General features: G+C 47.9%; 1 protein-coding gene across 2 annotated transcripts; it reads right to left on the bottom strand.

The window, feature by feature from the left end:
* Nucleotides 1-379: 379 nt before the first annotated feature.
* ELMOD3 (ELMO domain containing 3) lies at nt 380-26,759 on the bottom strand. Of its 2 annotated transcripts, none has more exons than XM_049652057.1 (12): nt 26,700-26,759; nt 25,330-25,607; nt 20,903-20,980; nt 20,388-20,457; nt 16,376-16,444; nt 15,281-15,369; nt 13,210-13,333; nt 12,836-12,958; nt 11,089-11,219; nt 3,251-3,327; nt 2,858-2,985; nt 380-2,381 (listed from the first exon to the last, which is right to left on the bottom strand). In XM_049652057.1, the coding sequence occupies exons 2-12, from the start codon at nt 25,378-25,380 to the stop codon at nt 2,179-2,181; spliced, it is 1,143 nt and encodes a 380-aa protein (XP_049508014.1). In that variant the 5' UTR covers nt 25,381-25,607; nt 26,700-26,759; the 3' UTR covers nt 380-2,178. The 2 variants fall into 2 exon arrangements, with proteins under 2 accessions (XP_049508014.1, XP_049508013.1); XM_049652056.1 differs by having other exon boundaries at nt 26,580-26,753.
* Nucleotides 26,760-26,937: the final 178 nt, after the last annotated feature.

The following is a 26,937-nucleotide window of genomic DNA, read 5'->3' as shown; positions in this document are numbered from 1 at the left end:
AGTCACCCAATGTGGCCCCACCCTGGGGGGCAGGATCTAGGGTGGGAAAGAGCACGGATGGGTAAGCCTGGACTCGAGTTAATGAGGCCAGGCAGGGCTGTGACTATCCTGACCTGCCCTCACCCCTGGGCTCCAAGGGTTCTGTGGCTTCTGAGCTCTGACCTGCTGGATTCTTCCATCCCAAACAAATTCTGACCAAGTTCATCTTGTTGATTTCATGCAAAGCAGCACAGAAAAATCACCTCCCATGCATAGCACCCCCAGCCTGCCCTCGGTGGAGCTGTCAGCCTATACAGACAGCATGTGCAGGGATGATTTGCAAAGGAGAGAGTGAGGGCTGCACCAAATCCATGGCTCCAACGTTTTTAGGGCGGCGAAGCATTTTGTCTCCCATGGAAGGTCTAGGTAGGCCCTTCCCAAGAAAAAAGCACAGGTTAAGACTTTTGCATCCACTTTCAGAGTGTTTCAGCCCCCCCTCACCCTTCCTCAACAGAACCACAACTTAATCCCTGGATTGTGTTGTTGGTAATGTCCCAAGGTCTGAAGGTGAGTGCCCTGGAGAGCATTACACGGGGAGTGACTTGATTATAAAGGACTGCCTCCCCTTCAGCTAGAGGCCCATGCGGACTGCTCCCTGAGCACGCTGCAGCCTGGGCATTCACCACCGGGTCTGCTGAGTTAGGCTTCCGGTCTGAGAGCCAGGGGAAGGAATCTGCAGGAAGGGAACTATGGAACCTGACTCTGAAGTGGGGGCTGAGCTGTAGCCTTTCCGTGTTCCGGCTCCACCAAGCCTAACAAAGCTCTCTGCCACCCCTGCAGGCCAGCTAAGCACCCAGACTGGAGGAAGAAAAGCAGATGAAGGATTAGTTCAGGTCTGGCCAAGATGGTGCTGTGCGAGGCAAACTGCAGAGTCGAGGCATCCTGCTGACAGCAGTGGGGAGGTCCCTGCCGTTTCCTGCCTCGGTGGCTAGCTATCATCCCCACCTCTGTGATGGACCCCAGCTCCAGGGGGTTAGACTTAGTGAGGCCTGCAAGGCCTGGACAGTGGTCTTCAGTGGGTCTACTGGAGGGAGTACAGAGGACAGGAGAGCAGTGTAGTGGGGTCTCAGCTGCCCCCTGCTGCCCAGCGAAGGAAATCCTGGCCTGGAGGAATGGAACAACGGAGCTACGAGCTTCCCCAGAAGCACATATAGGAAAACCTGTGGATGCCTCACAGCAATCTTCACAAGAGCCAGGGCCACCTTGCCCACTGGCTAGAGTGTGCAAGGAGTCTCTGGGCCTGTAAGTACAAATGGATATCTATGCCCTCAGCAGGGGCCTGGCCAGGGCAGAGCACCCTTCTCTCCTGGAGCCCGGGACCGGTGCCGTCACTGGGCTGGAGCACCTGGCTCTACCAGGCTGGAGGAAAACACCTGGGGCCCTTGGCCTAGGACAATTCTTTTATTCAAAAGCTGCCGATGTGTGAACCTCCTCCTTCATCCAGGCCAGAAAACCATCCCTGGTGGCAACCGCACACCTTCATGGGGTGCGGTTTGTGCAGTAGTGGGGTGCCCAGCTGGTGGGCAGTGGGGATGGGCGGCAGTGGAGACACCCAGCCGAAAGCCGATTCTGTATCCTCAACAGCGGGGCTGAGGCATGGGGAGATATGAGGGTGGGGTGAGTGCGAGACCAGAAACCCCAGAGGGGCCCCATATCAGCCTGGTGGAGGAAGGAGAGGAAGACCTGTTGCTCTGGTTCGTGCTGTCCCCTGTTGGCTGCTGCCACTGCTCCTCCCTTCGAATTCTAGCCACAGGGTCCCTGTCCTGCAGGCACCCGGGGCCTGAGAGCCTGCCGCCCAGGGAGTCAGAATTCTGGCACCTCTGTGTGGGCATATCTTTCGATGTGCAGATATGTAGAACATCCAGGTAGGGCTTTCCCGCCTCATGATCCATTCACTCAGTGGGATTACCTGGAAACCAACTCTAAAGTAGCTCAATTCCAATTATGGCAAGTTCATCGCTCTGGAGGCAGGTCTGTGGGGAATGGGATGAGTCTAACTGTCCCTAATGTCTCACACGGGTGAGGGTCCTTGGATTCGCCAAGGAGGTCCAGCCGGCATGCACTTGGCATAATGCGCCAAGTGCCCTTCCAAAGCCCCCGTGGCCCAGCAGCTGGGTCTTTCTGTCAGCCTCCGGTTGGTCAGATCAGCCGCGTGCCTTTGGATGAATGTGGTGGCAGGTCACACACGCCTGTGAAGGTGAGGTCCTTGGAGTGAGAGGCTTGTGGCCCACAGCACTTCTGTGTTCCCAACAATGAGGCCTGTCCCTTTGACACTCCAGCCAGGTAGATTTCCAGGGTCTTGAGCAGCCGCCTCGGGCTCTTCTTGGCCAACACCTCCAAGTCTGGAACAGAGGAATGGAGAACAAAAGGCTTGAGGGGGCTTTGGGCTGCACACCAGTCCAGGCCTAGCAGCTCTGGGGGCACCCCCCAACCCAGACCCTGTGGAGAGAAGGGTGAAAGGGTCCAAGGTGGAGAGCTCTCCAGAGAGGGAGGCTGACGGACCAGGGAAGCCACAAGGAACTGAACATTCTACCTTGACCAGGGCAGTCTCGACTTTGAATGGTCAGTCCACCCGATGGACCCAGCTTTTGATTCAGTAAATATGATCTGAGGTCAGAAAGGGAGGAGAGGTGGCAGGCTCCAGAGGGTGGGCTGATGGACACTTTGGGAAGCTGGAGTTTGAGAAAGTGTGAATGGGGGGGAGGGGGGAGGAGGGGGAGGGAACTGTAACCCAAACCAGTCTAGCAACTATCCTGGGGTCCCTGAACCTGGGGACCCTAGGAGTTCAGACCCCCTAGGTCAAGACAAAAGAGCACACCTTTGAGGACAAAGCCGGAGTCTGCGATGGTCTTCTGCTGAGTCCTCCAAACGTGTGCGAGGCGGAGGAAGGTGGCGGCGTAGAAGCTGTTCACCACCGGGATCACCTTTTGCTGCCGGTTGCACTCCCTACAGCACAAGGGCGGGGGGCGGGGGGGGGTGACCCGCCCCGCAGCAGACAAGCTGACAGCCCGGTGCCTCCTGCCCTCTATTCCCCCAGGGAGCCTTTCCTCAGGCAGCCTTCACATCAGGGTAGGGTTGGACTCTGCTGAGACTGGACTCTGTTGGGGCTCTGGGAGAGGGGCTGGGAGAATGGGGCAGGGGGTGGGAGGGAACCAGGTTCTGCTGGGTCGCTCTCATCAGCTGGCTGGGGTTGACCAGCGTGGGGACTCACCTGGAGAGACATTCCTCCCTTAAGGCCTGGATTGCGATGCGGGTGATATTCACGGACATCAAACAGAAGGGGAATTGCTGGAATGGAGCGGGCACAGGGTCAGTGGCAGCCCGGCTCTTTACATGTTAGTTTCTACCGTTGCACATACCCAAGGACACCCCCTGAGGGGCACACACAGATCAGTACACTCCTTAGTTGGAAACAAGAGCCAAAGTCTCTTTATTCCATCTGCTTCCCCTAAGAAAAAGCCATTACATTATGATACAGAACTGTGCTGTCCAGTATGGTAGCAAGTAGCCACCAAGAGCGACTTAAATTAGTTAAAAATTAGGGGCACCTGGGTGGCTCAGTCGGCTAAGCGTCCGACTTCAGCTCAAGTCATGACCTCACAGTTTGTGAGTTCCAGCCCCGCATCGGGCTCTCCCAATCTCATCCCATTGAGCTTGGGATTCTCTCTCTCTCTCTCTCTCTACCCCTGCCCCACTTGTGCTCTCTCTAAATAAGTAAATAAACTTAAAATTTATGTAAATTAGTTAAAAATTAAGCAAAACTAAAAATCCGACTCCTTGGAACACCTGGGTGGCTTAGCTGGTTAAGGGTCCGACTTCGACTCAGGTCACGATCTCATGGTTCATGAGTTTGAGCCCCATATTAAGCTCTATGCTGTCAGCACAGAGCCTGCTTCAGATCCTCTGTCTCCCTCTCTCTCTCTCTCTCTCTGCTCCCCCTGCTGGTTCTCTCTCTTTCAAAATAAATAAATAAACAAACATAAACAAAAATTCAACTCCTTAGTTGAAAAAAAAAAACTGAACTCCTGTGACGCCCAAGGGTCTCAATCGGTGAAGCGTCTGACTCTTGATCTCAGCTCAGGTCATGATTTCACAGTTATGAGATGAAGCCCCGAGTGGGGCTCGGCGCTGACAGCGGGGAGCCTGGTTGGAATTCTCTCTCTCCCTCTCCCTCTGCCCCTCCCCTATTCTCTCGCTCTCAAAATAAATAAGTAAACTTAAAAATTTTTCGAAAAACAAAACTGAAGTCCTTAGTTCTATTTGTTATATATAGAGTGCTCAATAGCCATCTGTGCTGTGTAGCTAGCTACTGTATTGAGCAGTGCCAATAAAGAACACTCCCTTCATTGCAGAAAGTTCTATCTGACAGCACTGAACCGTAGAGGGTCTTCTGGCTCCACAAAGATTTTTCTTGGGGTCTTCATGACATCTGGGCTCCAGATCTTGGCCTCGACGCCTGCTGGCTGTGTGTCCTTAGGAAGGCCACCCGAACTCTATGAGACTTAGCTTTCCCGTTTCTTAAAACCAAAAAGGAAATAACATTGAGGACTGCGCAGGAAAGAGTTAACGCACCAGACCTGAGACTGCTGTCCTGAGAAAAACCTGCCTGCAAGGGTGGCCTTTGGCTGGCACCTGGGAACTTGGATTTTGGGAGGGTTTCCACCATCCCCTCAGGATGACTCATGTGCCTTAACTGTACAAACAATGTGGTTTATGCTGAATATCTGCTTTTTCTCTGACTCTGGAATTTTGGTGTGTGCTACACAGAGGGTGTGTGCACGACTGCCCCCATAAAACCTTGGGTACTGAATCTCTAGAGAGCTGCCCTGGCTGGCAACATTTCCTGTGCTGCATGATTCGATACTGGAGGAATTAAGTGTTTCCCGTGTGGTTCTACCGGAAGAAGACTCTTGGAAGGAAGCTCACGCCCGATTTCCTGCGGATTTGTCCCACGCACTCCTTCCCTTTGCTGATTTTCCTATTGCTAGACTAAATCATAGCTATCAGTGTGACTATAGGCCAAGTCCTGTGAATCTTCCCAGTCAATCATCGAACCTGGGGGTGGTCCTGGGGACCTTGACAAAAGGGCCATGCTGGGTGGAGTCGAGTCACTATTCATTACAAAAACGTTATGAGATTGGTTTTATTACCTACAGTTCACATTTTCTATTATCTATTCCACAACCTACTCACAGAGTTATCTTCACGAGCAATCAGATCGCATATGCAAAATACTAAGCACAGTGCCGGCCTAAGGAAGTGTTAACAAATGTTCATAATTATCCTTTCCTCAACATGAGTAGCTGAGGTCAGCAGCAATGCATTTATACCTTCATGTATTGCCTACTTAATTACCATATATACTCGTATAAGATTGCTCCCTCCCTAGACTTTTTTCAGTCTAAAAATAAACACGGGAACAAGAATATGGTAACAACATAATTAACAGAGGATCGAAACCCAGTGTTTGCTCACTCTTGAGAACACTGTTACCGAGCCCACTTACTAAAAAGCAGTGAAAAACTGGAATTCAGATCTAAATGCCTCCTTTTCTTCAGCAGTTCCTTGGCCCCTGACAAGTGTTGCCTAGAGCTAAAATACTACACTGAGGCTGTGTTGAGGAACTGACTGAAAGACAGCGGAGGAAGCTACCTCTTCGCAGGCCTGTCATGTTGGCGGAATGAAACAAGGCATGGAAAGTGCGCGGAAGGCTATTAAAGTGTGTATGTGAGCAAGCATTACCATAAGGTGCTTCCTCGCCTGCTAGCAAGTAGCCCGATGTGCCCTGCACCCCTCGGTGTCTGTGACAGCACCCCTTCTCTGCATGGTGTGGGCTAAACACTTCCATACTGCTGGGATTCGTGGGAGTCTGCCCCCCTACGCCGGCATGTGTACTTTTTTGCCAGTTCCCCTTTAGCAGGATGTACCGTGGGTACGTGGGGCTTTACGTTTCCCCTCAGGAGAGAACAGGACCAGCTGCTGGCAGAGCTTTGGCCCCCAGCTGTTACTCTGATCTCGCACACGCCTCTTGGAAAACGGTGTTTTCAAGGTTCATAAGGGCTTGAGGTCAAGCTTTACTTTAAAATCTTGGCATTGCTTTTACTTCAAGGAATTTTAAAATAAATCTGGGAGGGACCTTAGAATTGTTTAGGCCAAGCCCCTTATTTCATAGAAGAGCAGGCTAAGGCCCGGAGAGGTTAAGTGACTTACATCATAGCCCCATAATAATACTGCAGATGGAGCCAGGATCTAGCTTCCTGACGCCTATACCAGCCCTCTTATTAGGTTAAACTGCTGTTCCATCTTACTGGCCAACATGCATATTGTGGAGTAAACATAAATCCCCAGGAAGTTCCATAAAGGCCAGCCGGTGAAGGGATGAGAAATGGACTGGTCAAAGCAGTCAGTCTGGGTCCATGCAGATCAAGTACCCAGTACTCTCTCTCTCATCCTGCTGCTCCCTCTGCCTGGGATGTCCCTCCCATAGACATCTGGATGGCTTGCTCCCTCACCTCCCTCAAGCCTGTCCTTAAAAACAAATGAGGTATTCAGAGTTGGCAATACCCTCCACCCTGGCATCCATTCTCCTGTAGGCAGCTCTTACAACAGAGCTTTCGTACATCACAAGAAGGGAGACAATGAGGTCAGAGATAACTCATAGGAAATACCAATTAGCCGTGGGACCTTCAGCAAGTCATTTGGTTTCTCTGGGTCTCCATTTCCATGCCTCTAAAATGAGGGGCTGGATTGCTGAGGTATTCCTCAACTTCAAGAGAGGGGACCACGGCATAAGCTACCAGGTACGGTTTTCAAACTTAACCCAGACATTACCTCCCTGCATCGTGAAGACCACAGAACATGCCCACATTCTTACCCTGTGGGGCACCCGATATATCTCAAGACCAGATACTTGTGAAGTCCCACTCTTGCCTCTTCCAGTGTTTCCTGGAACAGACAGGCATAAGTGAAGCCTTAAAATTTAATGGGTGCTTTTCCTCCCAAAGATACAGAGATATTGAGTAGACATCAGAAATGTAAAACTGCCCCAGGGGCGCGTGGGCGGCTCAGTTGGCTAAGTATCGGACTCTTGATACTGACTCAGGTCATGATCATACAGTTTGCCTCAGGTTCTGTGCTGACAGTGTGGAGCCTGCTTGGGATTCTCTTTCTCTCTCTGTCTCCTCTGCCCCTCCCCGCTCGCTCACACACACACACACACACACACACACACTCACACTCACTCTCACTCTCTCTCTCTCTCTCCAAATAAATAAACAATTAAAAAAAAAAAAAACAAAGAAAGAAAAAGTGTCCCAGTGGCAGGAACCATATGATAACTTGTTTTGTATTCAAGAAGTTTTGGATTAAAAAAGGGATCCACCTAAGACACACATATACACACACTAAAATAAAATAAATTAAAAATTAAAAAGGCATCTACTTTACTAACAGTTGTGCGTGTGTATGTGTATGTGTGCCCTCATGCACACACAGATATGTATTCAACTGACTTTAAAAACATAAGATGTATTTATGTATGTATTATTACACATAAGATGTATAAAGTGTATTTTTACTCACGGAAATCAATTACATTGAGGGGCACTTGGGTGACTCAGTCTGTTAAGTGTCCGATTCTTGATTTTGGCTCAGGTCATGATCTCACAAACCATGAGATCAAGCCCCGTGTCAGGCTCCATGCTAACAGTGCAGAGCCTGCTTAGGATTCTCTCTCCCTCTCTCTCTGCCCTTCCTTGCTTGCTCTGTCTCAAAATAAATAAACTTCCACAAAAATTTTTTTAAGTTACTTTGATAACAAACACTCACTGAATGGCTAATGTGCTTGGGACTTTACATAGTTTATCTCTAACTTAGAATAATTCTGCAGGGTTGGAATTACTTTCTCATTTGACAAGAAGGAAGAAATTGAGATTCTGAGAACTACAAAACATGGCCAGCCACACTGTTACTGCAACGGTCTGTTTTGGCAACTGAGGCCTGCCCACCTCCAACCCTCTAGGGTAAGATGATCTGATGCAAGTGTTGCAGGTCTGATGCTCAGCCACTGTTCTTGGGCTCCCCTCCCTCGGGCAGTACCAAAGCACACCACCTTCCTGCACCAGGGCTGGGACAGGTACACTCGCCTCCGTAGACCTCCCCTATCAGGGCTGGGAGCGAACCTGTAGCACATGTGTGTATTCCAGGCTCTGTCCACAGAGAGGGCCTGGAAGGGTCAGAACTTACTAGCAGTGAGAACACCTGGCCCTCAGCGCTTGCCTTCTAAATGTCATTCTCCAACTAAAAGAGCAAGAGCTCCTTAGAGAAGTGGGTGATTCCAGGCCTGGAAATCATATGGGGAAAATACAAGATGAGACCAGAGCATTTTCTGCAGTCCAGAAAGCTAAATAGCGCTCAGAAAAGGGCACACTGTAAGGGCACAGGTGCCCACCTGAAAGAGCTCCGAAAATGGCCAAAGACCTTGAAATAATGTGAGCAACAAAATAAGTAACGATACTATTGGGTTATAACTCATAGAAAAAGATAAATATCTATATACACTGATATAAAAACAGAGTATTTGCGCAGTCTCAAAGTATCTTCCCCAAGACAGTTACTAATTACAAAGGGGAAAAATAATAACTCTACAGCGTAGAAACCTGGCAGACACCTTAACCACACGATCAAGGTTAACCTTACCAGCAGTAAGACATGTTGGCGTTACGTGCTCCTGAGCTGAGGCACAGAGAAGGCCACTGCTCTTTTGTGGTGCTCTTACCAAAAATGCATAACCTCAATATAAAATTTGTATGGCGGAGCGTCTGGGTGGCTCAGTCGGTTGTGTCTGACTCTTGATTTTGGCTCGGGTCATGATCTCACGACTTGTGAGATTGAGCCCTGTGTCAGGCTCTGTGCTGAGCATGGAGCCTGCTTAGGATTCTCTCTCTCCCTCCCTCTCCGCCTCTCCTGCACTTGTGCTCTCTCTCAAAATAAGTGAATGGACACTTAAAAAGTAAAATAAAATTTGTATGGCAGACTGAACCCCCCAACCTTGCTGTTTCTTTTCTATTTCAGTTGATGGCCACTCTATCTTTCCAGTTGCTCAGACTAAAAATCTTTTTTTCTCACACCCATAATCAATCCATCAGAAAAATATGCTGGTTCTACTTTCTTTTTCTTTCTTTCTTTCTTTCTTTCTTTCTTTCTTTCTTTCTTTCTTTTTCTTTTTTTTTTTTAAAGCAAACTCTCCCTCCAACATGGGCCTTGAACTCAGAACCCCAAGACCAAGAGTCACATGCCCTTCCAACTGAGCCACCCAGGCACCCCAACTAGCTCTACTTTCTTAAGCCCATACGCTCAAGATCCCATATCCAGAATCTGACTACTTCACAACACCTCCTCTGAAAACACCCATCATCTCTGACTGGATTATAAAAGCCCTCCCTACAGACTATTCTCAACCTAGCCACTAAGAGGATACATTTAAAAATGTTGAGTTGGATCATGTACTCCAGGCTGCTGAAAACCCTCACTTTATTTAGAGTAAAATCAAAAGTCCTCATCATAACCTACCAGGCCCTCTGCCATCTGGTCCCCATTAGCCATATGACCTCCCTCCCGACTGTTCTCCTGGGCTCCTTCCACTCCAGCTGGTTCCCTACTATCCCTTCACATGCCAGACATACTCCTTCCTCAGCACCTTTGCTCTTGTCACTCCCTCTGCGTGGAGTGCCCTCCCCCAGGTGAAGGGCCAACACCTTCACCTCCTTCAAGGTCTAGTTTAAGTCCCTCCCTCTCATGAGAGCTACCTTGAGCACCCTAACCTTACCCTACTTGTTCGTTCCGCTTAGCACTTACCACCTTTGGGCATACTTGATCATTCATTTACATGTTAGTCTCACTGCCTTGTCTTCTGTGCTAGAAGGATCTTTGCTTTGTTCTCTGATGTATCCCAAGCACTAAGCACAATAAGTAGCATAGGGAATGCTGAATAAAAATTTGTTTCGTGGGGGCCCCAGTCAGTTAAGCTCAGTCAGTGGAGTGTCTGAGTCTTGATTTCGGCTCAGGTCATGATCTCACAGTTTGTGAATTCGAGCCCCTAGTCAAGTTCTTCACTGACAGCACAGAGCCTGCTTCAGATTTTCCCTCTCCCTCTCCCTCTCCCTCTGCCTTTCTCCTGCTCAGTCTCTCTCAAAATAAATACATAAATAAATAAGTAACTTAAAATTTTTTGTATAGTGGATAAATTCCATGTTCCATGCATCTGGCATAGATGAATGGCAGGAAACAGGTCAGATTTGTTTTCTAAAATGGTGGGATGGGGCACCTGGATGGCTCAGTTCATGGAGCATGCTAGTCTTGATCTTGGGGCTGTGAATTCGAGCCCCAAATTGGGTGTAGAGATTATTTTAAAGTAAAATCTTAAAACAAAACAAAACAAAACAAAACAAAACAAAATGGTAGAACGACCACCTTTTACTACCTGGGAAAAACGTGAAACCTAACTCCAAAGAAGGCTTGGACAGACCGAGGGCTACAGGGAGCCACTTCTGGCCTGTCAGTAAGACCATGTGTCACCTGACCCTCACAGGCAAATCTCCTCCTCTGGGGCACATAAAGGCTAACTCTTCTCCTTTAGGGTCAGGAGAACCTACTAATACTGTTGAAGGGATTTCCTCAGGGAGGACAATGAGTTGACACGTTAATATCACAGCTACCAGCTACGCCTAGTGCTTCCATATACAATCTCATTTAATTTTCCCAACTATCCAGCTGAAGTGTTCGTGATTTCCATTCTATGGATGAAAAAAAACCATGGCTCTGAGGAGTTAAAGCACTTGCTTGAGACACAGGCTAACTAGCGGTAGAGCTCAGATTCCAGCGCAGGTCAGGCTGGCGGGGGAAGCCTGGTCCTGGTTTGGCCCCAGTTGTCCTGAGAGGCCTCAACCACTAGAGACAGCCCCCCGTGAGGCTCTCCTGATAGCTCAGGAGCACCATGCACCCGGATCCTGGGTCCACAGCCCTTTCTCTGGCTTCCCAGCAAAGCCCCACCTGGATATGGTGACGAGACAGGCGGAAAATCTCCTGGGCCATCAGCAAAGTCTTCGAGTCCATCACCAGGTACAGCAGGTGCAGGAGGGCAAGGAAGCCTGCTCCTCTCAGGTCTGTGGCCGGATTCGCTCCTGCAACAGAGATGAGGACATGGAGGGTGACGGCGAGCAATGCCAAATGAAGTCCCTCCTCCCGTGGGCTTCAAGGACTTGATTACCTTTGCTACAGGCCAAGTGGGGAGTCTGGACTTCCATCCCTGCCTGACTGTAACAAGGTGCCCCTTAGTTCCACCAAGGTAGTTTCAGCAAACTGGGACCTGGGAGTGAGCCCCCATACCCTTGTGATGTCAATGAAGTCTACATGGGACTCCTGTAATGAGTCATGTAATTTGGTACCTGTGCCCCTCTTAGCCAGTGGCATCAGCGGAGGCCGAACAGGGTGCCTGGGTGGCTCAGTCAGTTCAGTGTCTGACTCTTGGTTTCAGCTCAGGTTATGATTTCACGGTTCCATGAGTGAGTTCGAGCCCCATGACAGGTTCTGCACTGCCAGCAAGGAACCTGCTTGGGATTCCCTCTGTCTGTCTCTCTCTCGGGCGCTCTCTCTCTCTGCCCCTCCCCTGCTCACGCTGTCTCTGTCTCTCTCAAAATAAATAAATAAACTTAAAGAAAAAAAGAGTACATTTATCTTGATGAGCACTGAGTACTAGATGGAATTGTTGAAACACTATTATTATACACCTGAAACTAATTTATCACCAGCAGGACTACTTTAGAAAATGGCTAAAGGAAGTTCTTGAAAATGAAAGGAAATGATAAAAGAAGAAATCTCAGAATATCAAAAAGGAAGACAGAGCAATGCAAAGAGTAAACATACGGGCAAATACAGCAGACTTTGCTCCTCCTCTTGAGTTTTTAAAATTGTTTGATGGTTAAAACAAAAATCGTAACACTGACATGATTTTCATTGCATTTGGAGGAGAATTTTAAGATAATTATATTATAGATGAGGGAGGATAAAGGAATTTAAACATGTTGGCAATGCCAATGGACCAATTAGTTATAGGTACGTAAAATTTCCTATGTATTTTATTTTCAGAGAGAGAGAGAGAGAGAGAGAGAGAGAGAGCGAGCATGTGCACACACAAGTGGGGAAGGGACAGAGAGACCGGGAAAGAGAATCCCAAGGGCTTGAACCCACGAACCGTGAGATAATGACCTGATCTAAAATCAAGAGCAGGGATGTTTAACTGACTGAGTCACCCAAGTGCCCCTAAAACTTCCTTTTTAAATGAAGACATTTTCCTATTCTATATAAATGTAACTTGATACGATTTTGAAAAAAGAGTTGTATAATCCCAAAACAGCTGAAATCATTTTGTTTCACTCAAAAAATAAAATAGTATAAAGCAAAATTTTTATCTGTGTTAAAGGAATGAGGAAAAAGAAAACACTAGATTCCAAATCCTATCACTCTGATGCTTTCTGTCTCACTTAGAGTAAATGTTTGACAATGGCCTGTAAGGCCACAAGTGATCTTTTCACTTCAGCCACACTCCTTGCCATTTCTCAAGCATAGTGAACATGCTCACCTCAGGGCCTTTGCATTTCCCATACCCTCTTCCTGGAATGCTTCCCCCCAAGATATCCAGTCTCAGGGTGTTGGCATGATAGGAAGAAGACTGTCTAGGCTCTTGCTCTAGTGGTGGAATCAGGGGTCAAGGAAAAGATGAACCATTCCTGTCTCTTACCCTGAAAGCCCAGATCTTCCCAGTGGTCTCCGTAGAGGGCACAGTCAAACTTGGAGCCAGTCAGCTTCTTATAGATGGTCTGGAGGACTCGGCCATGCATTGGGTCTTGGTTATCCAGGCCACCTACCCAAAAACACATCCCGCCCCCCTGTCGGATTGCTGGCCTCTGAAGGGATGACTGAGTGTTTCTCAGAAAATGGTTGATACAAAGTAGATCTGGACTGTACTCGTCACTGTGTTCTCCCACATTTTCATCCCGCGGCTCCCGCTCTCCCCCACAACATGGTACATGAAAGACCTCTGGCTTAGCCTCAATAACAGGTGGGCAAACAGTGTTCTCTGCCTGACCACAGATGCAGCACCCGTGCACTCACACTGAGCAATGGTCAGGACCAAGTCCCTTTCTTCACGGAGGCCCTGGTGGAGCTTTGGAGGCCCGAAGAGGCAGTGCCGGAGGGCAGCGAGCCCAGTCCTTCGAATAGTTGGCTGAATTTTTTTCTGGGGAGGAAATCGCAGGCCATGAGCAGAGGGCTGAGTTCACCTGCTTGTTTGTTCATTTATTTATTTTTATTTTTTTATTTTTTTAATTTTAGGGAGCGAGAGGGATAGCATGAGCAGGGGAGAGGGGCAGAGGGAAAGAGAGAATCCCAAGCAGGCTCCATGCTCAGTGCAGAGCCCGATGCAGGGCTCGATTCCACATGATCTGAGGGTCATGATCTGAGACGAAATGAAGAGACGGACGCTCAACCAACTGAGCCACCCAGGCGCCCCTCTGAGTTCACCTGCCTTAATAAACTGACCTTTAGGATCAGTACAGGGACTGTTCTTGCAGAAAGAAGTAGCTCCCCCAACGACCTGGCTGGGCTGTGGGCCAGGGAAAGGGGGTCGAAGCTGTGAAACACCTGCTCAATCTCTGGAGACAGGCTCTTCTGGCCCCCAGGATTTTTGTGAGTAGGAAAGAGATATAGGCATTATTAGCCCGTTGTCTGCATTTGCTCCTCCGGGTTTCTCCAGAGCTACCTATTCCACCGACTGCCAAGGAGGCTAGAGATGGCTGACGCGGGGACCCCCGCTTTGGTCTGACAGAAGCCAGGCCAGGTTTCCCGGCAGGGCCGCTTTCCCTTTTGTAGGTCTATCTCTTTCTGGAAAGGACATAAATTATAAAGTCTCGCAGGTCCTCTCAACTTCCAGGGTGAGGGAGCCAGTGGGGAGGCGTGTTTAGTGGGGGCTTTTTTGGAGCCGGATACCTGAGGGGTAGCTGGAGCACTCTATCCATACCACAACCAGCACAACCAGCACCTCCTAAACCAGCACCTCCTAAACCAGGTCGTGCTGACTTATGCCTCAAGGGCCACTGCAGCAGGTATTAGAATTTTCTGGTTTTGGTAGCTTCTGCCTCTCTGGGTCCTAAAAACCAACCTGATTCTTATCTTTGCAGCCTTTCTTTTTTTTTTTTTTTAATGTTTATTCATTTTTGAGACAGAGAGAGACAGAGCACGAACAGGGGAAGGGCAGAGAGAGAGGGAGACACAGAATCAGAAGCAGACTCCAGGCTCTGAGCCATCAGCCCAGAGCCCGACGCGGGGCTCGAACTCACGGACCGCAAGATCATGACCTGAGCTGAAGTTGGACGCTTAACCGACTGAGCCACCCAGGCGCCCCTCTTTGCAGCCTTTCTTAAACCTGGTTTTAGGTTGAAGATCTGCAATCACAATCCTCTAAAATTACTCATAGTCACTCAAGATGCCCCAGAAAGCCCTCGAGCTTTTATTCTCCTCAATGTTTTTAAAATTCTCCTCGGGGCGCCTGGGTGGCTCAGTCGGTTAAGCGTCCGACTTCGGCTCAGGTCACGATCTCGCAGTCCGTGAGTTCGAGCCCCGCGTCGGGCTCTGGGCTGATGGCTCAGAGCCTGGAGCCTGCTTCCGATTCTGTGTCTCCCTCTCTCTCTGCCCCTCCCCCGTTCATGCTCTGTCTCTCTCTGTCTCAAAAATAAAAAATAAACGTTAAAAAAAATTTTTTTTAAAAATAAAATTCTCCTCAATGTTTTAAAATCCTCACATATTTTTAAAATTCTCAAATCACTTCTGGTTCCGAGGGAACAGAAGATTTTCCTACAATGGCCATGGATTACTCAGCTTTCTAGACAGGATGCCTTGCTTCCCTAAGGAGCTATCTAGCATTTGATTCCAGAGGAAGAACAGGGAGCCGCAACACAGACCTCTGTATGACAGGGCCATAAGAACTCTGGGGCACAGTCCCAAAAATGCCACTGGGGTCCTGTATGAAGCATGAGTCCTTAGCTACCCCTGATTCTGTGCTCTAAGATTTCTTAGGTGAGGTAGGGTCCTCAACTGGAAGCTTCAATCTAGCTTGCCCAGTGTGGGATAGAAACCTGGCCCCTGGGAAGAAGGTGCTTTGCCTGAGACCCCAAAAGTACTTTCATACCTTGAAGGAAGAGAGGTCCACAGTCTGGAAATGCTGCAGGGCTTCATTGAAGGAGATTAGCTGCCCAGGCTGGTCTGAGCTGGCCTGACCTATAGCAAAGGGGAAGACACTCCAGGATTTATAACAGTAGTCATTCCATCGGCGAACATTTACTGAGGGCCCTCTGGTTGTCACCTCTAAGCCAAACGCTGGCCTTCAGTTGCAAACGTCAGATACCTACAGCTAAAACCAATTCTTTTTCAAGGGGCTACCATTATCTGCTGGGCCAGCTCCCTTTTAAGACCAGGCTGTTCAGAGGCTTGCTAGGCTGATCTCTGCAGCTGAGTAGGGACAGATCTGACCTGCAGGGGCGGGGGGGGGGGGTGTCCCTAAATTCCACTCATCTGTGAGGAGGCAACTCACTGACTGGAGTAGGTGCCCCTGTGGGAGCATGCCAAGGTCTGTTTAGGGGCCTTTCCTAACTGCTACTTTGCCCCTTCTCACACCCTGTATGTGAATGACCCCCTTTCTGTCCTTTGGTACTGTCCACAGGGAATTAATTATCAGTTAGCAAATATAGGTGATGACTGATACAGTCCATTGTAATGGCTTTTCAGGAGCCCCAGGGAAGCTCAAGCCAGGTATGGGTCCCAGTTCTACCCTCTTATAGCTCCATCCAAACCTGTCAAAAAAGGAAGTGAGACCATTTTCACCCAGCCCTCGGAGCCGTCCAGCAGATGGCTTCAGCCCCTATCTCCAGAGACCTCCCGGTACAGTGAACAACTTTAGGCAGGGACCCTGGCTGCTGGCCTCCATCCTTCTGCCCAATCTCATCACCCTGCAGAAGCTGACCCTGGCCAAGGTCCTCCCTGTCTTCTCTCAGGTGTGAGTGGATGGCAGCCCTTTCCCCATGGCATTCGTTCCCATTTCCTCCAGAGGCAGAATGTCATCATCTCTGGATTTGGGAAGATATTTTATTCTATGTCAAAGGGCTAAAATGAAAATGCTCAGTAATTGTCTCCTAATCTCAGAGTCACAAAAATGTTAGCCACACATGTGGATGGCACCCTTCCTAGCAGCTGGGCTGTGTGGAGACAGTGCCGTTCCTGCGGTTACCTGTCTCCGTCCGGATGTTGTCCACAGCTTCCCATTCTTCTTGGGCTCTGAGCACCTCCACACTCACAGCTGTAACAGTGAGAAAGGGAGACCCTCTGAGATCCAGGTATGTCTGGATCGCTGCTGCAGCCCCCGCCTTGGTTGCCTGTCTTGGATCTCATTGCCCTCAGGTACCCTCTCCACGCTGCTGCCAGCGTGAACGTTCAAAAAGGCAGCCCCCTTTGATGTCAGCCCCCTGCTCAAAACCCTCCAGGGATTCTCCATAATTCTCAAGATAAAACCCAAACTCTTCAGCACAGCATCTAAATACGTTCACAGTCTCGGTCTCTCTTGCATCTCTAGCTGTCCCGTAGGGCATGCAGAATCCCTCCACACCTCCCACCTTCGGTGCCTCTGCACAGACGGTTCTGCCACCGCAAAGTCAGCACCCCAGTTAACTCTGATGTCGGCCCTCCCCCACACACCTTCTTTGACTTCATTAAATCTGGATTGGGAGTCACTCCTCTGTAAACTCCTGACACCCAGTGCTCGTCAGTGCTGGAATGGTCTCTCCCACTACACTGGGAGCTACATGAGGACCGGGTTCTCCAGAACCTAGCTCAGTGCCTGACCCAGGGCAGGTGTTCAACAAATGTTTGCTAAATGAATGAAAGCACTGGAAAAGCAGGAGAAAACAAGCAGCAAGATAGGTTCTCTATAGCCACCACCCAGCCCTTTCTCCAAACCACAGCTGTCACTCTTTAGCCCAGACTGCTGGTGGCACGTCCTGTCGCGGGCTTTTCCTATTTGCGAGAGAGGAAATCAACAAATAATGGAGAAAACAGAGACACTTGAGTCCAAGACCCCAAACCACGACCCCTCCAGCCTCTACCTCCAGTGGTAAAAGTGAGGGGGCAGCTCCTCTCGGCCATGCAGTCTTGACTGAGGATAGTACAGGACAATTAACTGTTTTGAAAATACACTTGCTAATAAAATAAAATCAATAAAATGCTACCAGAAACTCAAACCACTAACAGATATCGAGGAAGAGAGAGCTGCTGGGAAGCCATGGAGGGCTGTTACTGCCAGCACACTCCAGAGCCAAGTGCCGGTGGGCACTTTCCCTCTGCCGCTCCCCAGCGGTGCTTCCGTGGGCGAGGCACGGACTATGTGCCATCACTCACTGCCACAAGGAGGGGCGTGACTCCTTAGCTTCTCAGGGCAGAATGTGGCCCAAAGATGGGTACTCAGTATGTGTCAGCTAGTATTACTGACAGTCCTGGGTTCAGGTCCAGGGGAGCAGTGGGTAGTGGCAGCAGGGGACATGGGTCTGGATTTCTAGGAAATTCAATCTTGCCAGCCCCCGTCTGGAGTGGACTGGGACCCCGAACCTCAGGGCTCCCAAGCTAGATCACTTCACCAGGATACAGTGCCTGACCTTGGATGGTGAAAAAAATAAAATTTCCTTCCAGCATGCTGGACCCCAGGGAGATGCAAAGGAGGGAGAAAGCGGTTGAACAAAGAGAAGAGTGGAGTGGCAGTGGGGACTGCTCATTATGGTGCTGACGAGGGCCTCGTCACCCCTCACCCTCACCAACGCCCAGCTTCACGGACTCTTCACACTACAGGCCCTCATTCCAAGCAACTTGGTCAACTTTTCACCCCATATACCCTCACCTACCAAGAACTTGCCAGAAGCTTGTGAGTCAGGAGGAGAAACCTCACCAGGAAGGTGTACGAATCTGCTGAGATTGCAGGTTGGTCAACAGGAAATATAAGGTCCCAGCCAGCAACTGCACTCCGGTGCCTAAACACTGGGGACAAATGTCCAAGGCACGCAAGAGCATCTCCTCCCCTTCCTCTTGGAACCAGGGAGACTCCTCCTCCATCCAAAGATGATCCTGACATTAAATACTAATGCCCCCCTCATTAACAGAAAAAAGTGGAGGCAAAACACAAATCTTCAGGATAGTGAATGCAGCTCACATTAGCACAGGTCTTTATCTTTCTTCCTCTTTCAACTGCCTCCTTTATTTGGGCTCTCTTTCACTTACACAGGAAACAGCATTGCTGAGTTAGTAAGCTTGCTTATCTATCTATCTATCTATCTATCTACCTAATTTTTAAAGATTTTATTTTTTCAATGTTTATTTATTTATTTTGAGAAGTTTCTGTCTTTTTAAGTTTATTTATTTTTTAAAATTTATTTTGAGAGAGAGAGAGCACGTGTGCAAGTGGGGGAGGGGCAATGAAAGAGGGAGAATCCCAAGCAGGCTCTGCACTCAGCACAGAGCCCAACACTGACCTGAACTCACAGAACGTGAGATCATGCCCTGACCTGAAATCAAGAGTCGGGCGCTTAACTGACTGAGCCACCCAGGCGCCCCTAAATGTTTATTTTTGAGAGAGAGAGAGGGAGGGGCAGAGAGAGAGGGAGACAGAGGATCTGAAGCAGGCTCCACGCTGACAGCAGAGAGACCGACGTGGGGCTCGAACTCACAAACTGCAAGATCATGACCTAAGTCTAAATCGGACACATAACTGAGCCACCCAGGCGTCCCCAAAATTTTATTTTTTTAAAGTAATCTCTATACGTGAGGCTCGAACTCATGACCTCAAGATCAAGAGTCGCACACTATGTCTGAGCCAGCCAGGTGCCTCATAAGCCTATCAATTTAAATGAGCTGAGAGCAATCTGGAAGAAAAGTGTAATCATTCAATATGATTAAAAATATCTGGCATATAGCTGCCAGTTGTACTGAAATATAAAATATTTTAGCATTTAAAGCAAGATGTCTAATAAATGTTAGGTTTGTCATCACACAGTGAAGATAAAATTCTGTTTTTTTTTAAATGTTTGTTTTTGAGAGAGAGGGAGAGAGGGAGAGAGAGAGAGAGAGAGAGAGACAGAGTGTGAGTGGGGGAGGGGCAGAGAGAGAGAAGGAGACACAGAATCCGAAGCAGGCTCTAGGTTCTGAGCTGTCAGCACAGAGCCCGACATGGGGCTCAAACTCACAAACCATGAGATCATGACCTGAGCTGAAGTCAGACGCTTAACCAGCTCAGCCAACTAGGCACCCCAAAATTCTTTTTCTTTTTTAAATGTTTATTTATTTTTAAAAGACAGCACGAGTGGGGCAGGTGCAGAAAGTGGGGGACAGAAGATCCAAAGTGCACTCAAACTCATGAACCACAAGATCAATACCTGAGCCGAAGTCAGATGCTCAACTGACTGAGCCACCCAGGTGCCCCGTTAAAATTCTATTAGAAGAAACTTCATAGATCTCCAAATAGTTTTTCTACATTAGAATATTTTTAGCAAGCCCCATATTTCTGGAGAGTATATTTTCAGTTTGCGGAATTTAAAGATGACAATACAATGAGCACTTACTACAGATTTATAGTCTGTGTGCTAAGCACTTTACCTTACTTGGCTCACTTATTCCTTACATAATTCCTGTTACACAGGAATTCTGTCTGATGCACGCCCAGCTTCATAGATGAAGTAAGTAAAGGTTAGAAGGTTAAGAAACGTGGCTCATGATCCTATAGCTGGTGGGCAGAAGCAGCACTTAACCCAGAGACATGGGATTCCAGAATTGGTGTTTCTCAACTATGAGTGGGCATTTCTGTGTCATAAATCAGCAAGCGAAATGAGCTTTAAATACAGTACGTGAGAGAATCACAAAGCCGATAAAATAGGATACTTTCTCTAAGGCTTTTCACATGCACTGAAATCATTTTATTGTCACAGTATCCCTCTGAGGATAAAGGAGGCATTGATATCCCCACTGCAGACACAAAGATGATATGACTTGCCTAAAAGTACACAGTAAGCCACGAGCAGAGCTAGATCAGGACTCAAGCCTTTTGACTCCTAATCCAGAGTTGATTCTAATTTTCCTTGAAGAACGATAAATCTATCAAGTTGTATAGGACAAGTAGTGAAAGAAGTACAAATGATGAAGAATAGACGTGGGGAGCTCTGACTTGGGTCCCACCCAGGCTCCAAGGGCCCTGAAGGGGACCTTACCACCTGGCTCCCATCCATTCGCTTCTGCTGTCAGGGCGCGGAGGATGCCATGGTTCTTCAACTCTGAGATCTGTAGGGGCAGCTGACCTTTAGTGTGAGGGCGAATCCACACCCCTCCGTCCACACAACCAATTCCCACCCTTGGAACTGGAGACCAGAAGGATGGGTTGATTAAAGCCAATCTTAAAAGAGAAGCACATGGAAAACTCCCGCTCTGAGGTACAAGTTGCGCGATGTGGGGACAAGCATGTGCTCTCCTTGAAGAGTAAATAAAACTTCACGTCACTCCATTGAGACTGTGGTGTGCCTTTGGTATTCCCACTGCACTTTACAGTCTGCTTCACTACGCAATTATCTTACTGGCTAGAGGTTGTTTTGCAAGTTTGTGCCCCACACCTCTGCTCCCAAGTGTGAGTTCCTGGAAGCAAGGTCTGTGCCGTGCTGTGTGCCCGGCACCACAAACTGGCAACAAAAGCCTGTATTGGCAGGAGGTACTGGAGTTGGGTGATACGTACAGGAATTCCTCTGAAAGCCTGAAGAACACTGTTTTCCTTGTCATATGGTGGAGGACACACAGCACACACACTTTCAACCTGGAAGACAAAGCAGGATCAACCTCTTGGGCACATATAGGTCCTCCAAAGTTGACAGCTTAAATGTCACACTGTTTCGCAACACCACACACACAAAAATGGCTGAACTCCCGAGAAGTCAACTACAAGGAACACTGTAAGGGAAAACTTCTGCTTCATCTGGTTTTTTGGTTTAAAAAAAAATTTTTTTTTTAACGTTTATTCATTTTTTGAGAGACAGAGAGAGACAGAGAGTGAGTGGGGGAGGGGCAGAGAGAGAGGGAGACACAGAATCTGAAGCAGGCTCCAGGCTCTGAACCGACAGCACAGAGCCCGATGCAGGGCTCGAACTTGCAAACTGCGAGATCATGACCTGAGCTGAAGCCGGACGCTCAACCAACGGAGCCACCCAGGCACCCCTGCTTAATCTGGTCTTAAGAAAAACTGCAAAAAGCTTAGTTAATGCTATCTCAGATTTCTTGGCTCCGTGAAACATCTCAGGGCTCTGAGTAAGTAAAGCTCAGTCAGGCAGTTCCCTTACCTTTGGCTAAACCTTGCCCCATCAGAGTGTAAAAAAAACCACTTGACCAACTTTTGCAATTCAGATTACCAATACAGGGCTAATTTTACTAATAATGTTGGAAATAAAATCCTACAAATCAGTTAGGGAAAGAAACCCGACCCAGTAGAAAGACGGACATGGATATGGACAGCTTACAGAAAAGGAAACACGAATAGTTCTGAAACATACAAAAAAAATGCTCAACCGCACTCATAAGAGAAAGGTCAGGGGCGCCTGGGCGGCTCAGTCAGTTAAGCAACCGACTCTTGATTTCAGCTCAGGTCATGATCTGATGGTTCATGAGCAGAGCTTGCTTGGGATTCTCTTTCCCCCATCTCTCTGTCCCTCCCCCGCTTGTTCTCTTGTTCTCTCTCTCAGAATAAATAAATAAACTTAAAAAAAATATGAGAAATGTCAAATAAAACTACTCTGAGATTGGGGTGCCTGGGTTAAATGTCCGACCTCAGCTCAAGTCATGATCTCACAGTTCATGAGTTCAAGCTCCGCATCAGGCTCTGTACTGACAGCTCAGAGCCTGGAGCCTGCTTAGGATTCTGTCTCTGTCTCTCTGCCCCTCCCCTGCTCGCACATTGTCTCTCTCAAAAATAAATAAACATTGGGGCGCCTGGGTGGCTCAGTCGGTTGAGCGTCCGACTTCGGCTCCGGTCATGATCTCACAGTCTATGAGTTCCAGCCCCGCATCAGGCTCTGTGCTGACGGCTCAGAGCCTGGAGCCTGCTTCGGATTCTGTGTCTCCCTCTCTCTCTGCCCCCCCCCCCCACCTCCCCCGCTCATGCTCTGTCTTTCTCTGTCTCAAAAATAAATAAAAACATTAAGAAAAAAAAATTTTTTTTAAATAAAAAATAAAAAAAATAATAAACATTAAAACAAAAAAATTTTTAAAAATCTACTCTGAGATAATATTTTTCACTTATCATATTAGCAAATATCAAAAAGTGTGATAACACACTGTGTCGGCTAGCGAACTAAGTGTTAGAACACTCTGAAGGGTAAACTGTTTCCATCCCTACAGCTTGATAATATCTGACAGAATCAGATACACTTTGTGCATTTTGGGTCTGCAACTGCATTCTAGGAATTTACCCAACAGATATATTTGTCCGTGTGCAAAATGACATGCTTATAGCACTGTTCACAGTAGCACTGTTTGTAATGGCAAAAGGCTAGAAAAACCCCAAATGCCCACTAAAGGACTAGCTAAACAAATGAAAGCACATTAACTCAACGAGATCCAACATAGCCATAAAGAAAATGAATAAGAAAGTACTTTGTGGACAATATGGAACGATCCACGTGATATATCAAGTGAAAAAAGCAAAGGGCAGAGTATATATGCTATTTTACCATGTGTATTTTCAGAAAATACACAAATACATTTGCTTCGCTCTGCTAAGACGTTGTCCAGAATTACACCCAAAGAAGCAGTGACTTGGCCTCCAGAATAAAACTGGGTGGCCGGGGCACAAGAGTAGAAGGCAGTTTTTTCACTATAGATACATCCTCCGTGCTTTTTGGAGTCTGAACCATGTGAATGTGTTATTTTCTCTAAAATAAATAAAAGAGGGGCGCCTGGGTGGCTCAGTCGGTTAAGTGTCTGACTTTGGCTCAGGTCATGATCTCGCGGTTTGTGAGTTCGAGCCCCGCGTCGGGCTCTGTGCTGACAGCTTGGAGCCTGGAGCCTGCTTCGGATTCTGTTTCCCTCACTCTCTGCCCTCCCCCACTAGCGTTGTCTCTCTCTCTCAAAAATAAATAGACATTAAAAAATTTTTTTAAATAAACACAAGAAACTAATTAAAACTAGTAAAAAAAAAAATCAGTGCTTTTGTCAAAGCTGCAGAATTCCAGCTTATTCTGTTACTCTAATCCTTCTCACATACATTTGCCAACTACTACTCCTTAAACAGAGCTTTGATTCCTTTATGACGAGGACACAGGAATGGCTGCCGAAACACACCATGGCTGAAAAAACTCCTCCGTCGCTGGCCTCATGATGCCCCCTCATGAATTTTTTTTTGACAGCGTTTACTTATTTATTTTTAAAGACGTGAGAGGGGCAGAGAAAGAGGGAGAGAATCTCAAGCAGGTCAGCCCAGCCCCGACACAGGACTCCACCCCATGAACCGTGAGATCATGACCTGGGCCGAAATCAAGAGTCAGCTCCTCAACCAACTGAGCCACACAGGTACTCCGATGCCTTCTCACTGCTATTGCCCACTTCGCCCCTGTGAACACGCTTGCTGTAGTTCCTCTCGCCTCCATCCCTCTGGTTGTGTGGTTTTCCTCCAGAATACGCCCCTACCGCCACCTCTTGTGTCCTCCGGTCCCTTTAAGATCAGTTGCATCTCCTCAAGGTGGCCTGCCTTACCCACTGGGACCACACTACAAGGGTCTCTCCCCTTCTCTCAGCCCTGCAGCCAGTCCTGTGGGCGGCACAAGCTCCCTGCCAAAGGCCCGTGTGATGAGGAAACAGCTCTTCTGAGTTGCTGCCTCAGGGCTGACAGTACGACTAACCTGCTTACAGCCAGAGTCTGGACATTTAGACAGGAACCCGGGCTTAGGATTCCTGCTACGAGTGCCTGCTTTGCTTTTTCTGGGGCATCTTTGAAAATAATCACTTAGAGTTGAGCCCAAGAGAAGTCAGTGACCTCCACCTTATGAGCAATAGGGGTACTTGCTCATGATCTGGTACTGAGGACCACCCTTACCTCAGCTCCCTGCCCCCTCTGCACATTCACCCCTGCCGCGTTTCTGGGGTCTGTAAGTAGTAAGTCTTGTGACTCCTTCTTTGTGAGTATGCTGAAATTGTACCTAGAGTTTTTTTCTTGTTTTAATGTTTATTTATTTTTGAAAGAGTACAAGTGGGACAAGGGCAGAGAGAGAGGGGGACAGAGGATCTGAAGCAGGCTCCGTGCTGACAGCAGCGAGTCCAATGCAGGGCCTGAACTCACAAACCGTGAGATCATGACCTGATCTGAAGTCAGACATTCAACCGACTGAGCCACCCAGGTGGCCGGTACCTAGAATTTTTACTTCCCCCCAACACAGTCTATCTTTAAATCACACTCTGCTGCTTTGAGTGGAGGAATCTTCTCTTATACTTCTTTCCTGTTTCTGACACCCATTAGCAGAGTATTTGGCACAAAATGCGTTCTCAAAAATATGTGATGATCCATTATGCTGAACAACTCCCTGTAGGGATCTGTGTACTCAGGATTCATTTCATCCTTCCTTTCCCTCTCCAATTCAGTCCCTTCCAGTGGCCAAAGGCTTCTCTCTGTAGTAGAGTAGAGAAAACCTTCCTGGACTCCCAAAGCAAAGGCTTTATCCCAGAGGCTAATAAATCCCACAGGGTCCCTGTAAGACCATTTCTGGACAAGGGAGGGAGAAAGGGAGGTAGAGTCAGCTCCCAGACTCACAAGTCATTACCCTGGACTCCGAGTCCTGAGGCTAATCAAGCCAAAGCATATGTGTGGCAAAGGGTCAATACAGTAACAAACTGATGAGTCACAAATACCTTGGGGGATTCCTCATTGAACTTCTTCTCTCACCCAAGCAAATCCAAAACAAAATCCCATGACCCACTTAGAACATAAGCTACCAGCAAAGGCAACTGACCCAGAGGTGAATGAATAGAAGCTTCTCCTAATAGAACAAAGAACATTATAATGAAAGTTTTCCTGTAACATTTCTAAAGTTCTACATTCTAGTGATATATCCTCTGTGTTACCACTATTAACAATATATCCCCAACCAACACCTTCTTCCTTAAATCGAAGTACTTGCTTACCTGTCCATCTCTTATTTCTTTCTCATGGAAAGAGCAAGAGTTTTCATTCATGATTCAAAGTCATTTGTTAAGTGAGCTTTGTCCTTGGGCTCAGAAAGGAGTTTAATAAGGATTAGAAGTATGGAGAAAGCCTGACACCCAACTGTTCCGCCTTTGCCTTCCTTCTTGGCAGTCATTCAGACTAAGAGTAGGAAAACAGTCCCTGTGTGCCATCACCAGGGTGTGGGAGGTTTCTGCGAGTACTGAAAGAAGTCCCTGAAGTCTCTGAAGTCTCAGCACTGTTAAAAAAAAAAAAGAAAGAAAGAAAAAAGAAAAAAAAGAAAGCTAGTTTCATCATTCGGTAAAGCCTCTATTAAGAAAAATTGACTTTAAAAATTTTTAAGCAAGAAACTTATTCTGAATAAATCAGCTGCTTTAGCCAAATCCTAACTCTTACTATCCATGCCACCCGATGACAAGAAGGGGATGGTGTAGGAGTCTGAGGGTTGGATTCTCAAGTGTCCAGAAGGCAGAAGCACCGCTGTTAAGTGGTAGGGTCAGTTCTAACCTGAAGTCACTGGGATTTGGGGGCAACTTATCAAAGGGTGGCATCCTGGTGGGTGGTCTTAGCTGAAATGCTTAGGCTTTGCTTAAGTCTCAGACACGGGTTGGGTCTGGGGGCTTAGAATACTAGGCCTGGTTCCTATGATGATAGAAAATCAAAATCCAACACGTTGCCTTGTCAGTGAACACCAATATGGTACATGTTAGCCAGTGTGGCTAACTCTAAGGCAGTCATCCTACAAGCCCGCCTTGGGAAGGGGGTTGGACAGGCCCATAACCTACCATGGAGGAGCTAGACATCATGGATGCCTGTTACAACAATCTGGATCATAGGTGGGCAGACAGTCCACCACTGACTGACAATCACGCTTCACAGATGTGGGTAACTTAGGAAGGAGGGTGGCCTCTCTTTGAAGTCAGCTCCCCACTGTGGGAACATGATCCGGATTCCCTAAGAACTGGCTGCCAGTAACAAACTAGAATCTTTGCCAAGATGCACTGATTCCTAGCACCAAGAATGGGAATATTTCCTGGCTATTAGGCTGGACGTTTGGGTAACTGTAATTTAGGGGGGAGGACAGTGTTCGGTGGTCATGGTACCTCAGGAATTAGCTCTCTCTCACTGTATCCTCCGGGGTCTCAGCATCTGGTTCCCTTTCCTTTCCCTTCTCCTTGACCTCCATGACACCATATAACAAAACACTCACACATTAGCCAATGCTGGGAAGGTGACAGGCAGGTATGGTAAGAGCGACATCAAGAAGCCTCTTCTGTTTCTGTGTATGAAATGAATCAAGCAGCGTAGAAGTATGACCAGCTTTACACACCTGCTAGTGCCTCAGGTCTGGCTGGAACTCTGGGGGCTTCAACAGGTACAGTTAGTATCTGTATCAGAGATAGAAAAGAGCCAAAATTCTGTCAAATAAGCAAGTAATGCAAGAAGTCACTCCCAGCAACATTAGGCTAGTTCCTTATAGTTGGGCCCAAGGAAATGGCCTTCCTCTAAGGACGGATCCTTTACCAAATTAAGGATTTATGGTGCACCCACTTTAGGCAAGGAGCTAC

Source organism: Panthera uncia, assembly GCF_023721935.1.
Source record: "Panthera uncia isolate 11264 chromosome A3 unlocalized genomic scaffold, Puncia_PCG_1.0 HiC_scaffold_12, whole genome shotgun sequence".
Taxonomy (NCBI): Eukaryota; Metazoa; Chordata; class Mammalia; order Carnivora; family Felidae; genus Panthera; species Panthera uncia.
The sequence above is the reverse complement of the archived record's forward strand: the minus strand, read 5'-3'. Positions and strand labels throughout refer to the sequence as shown.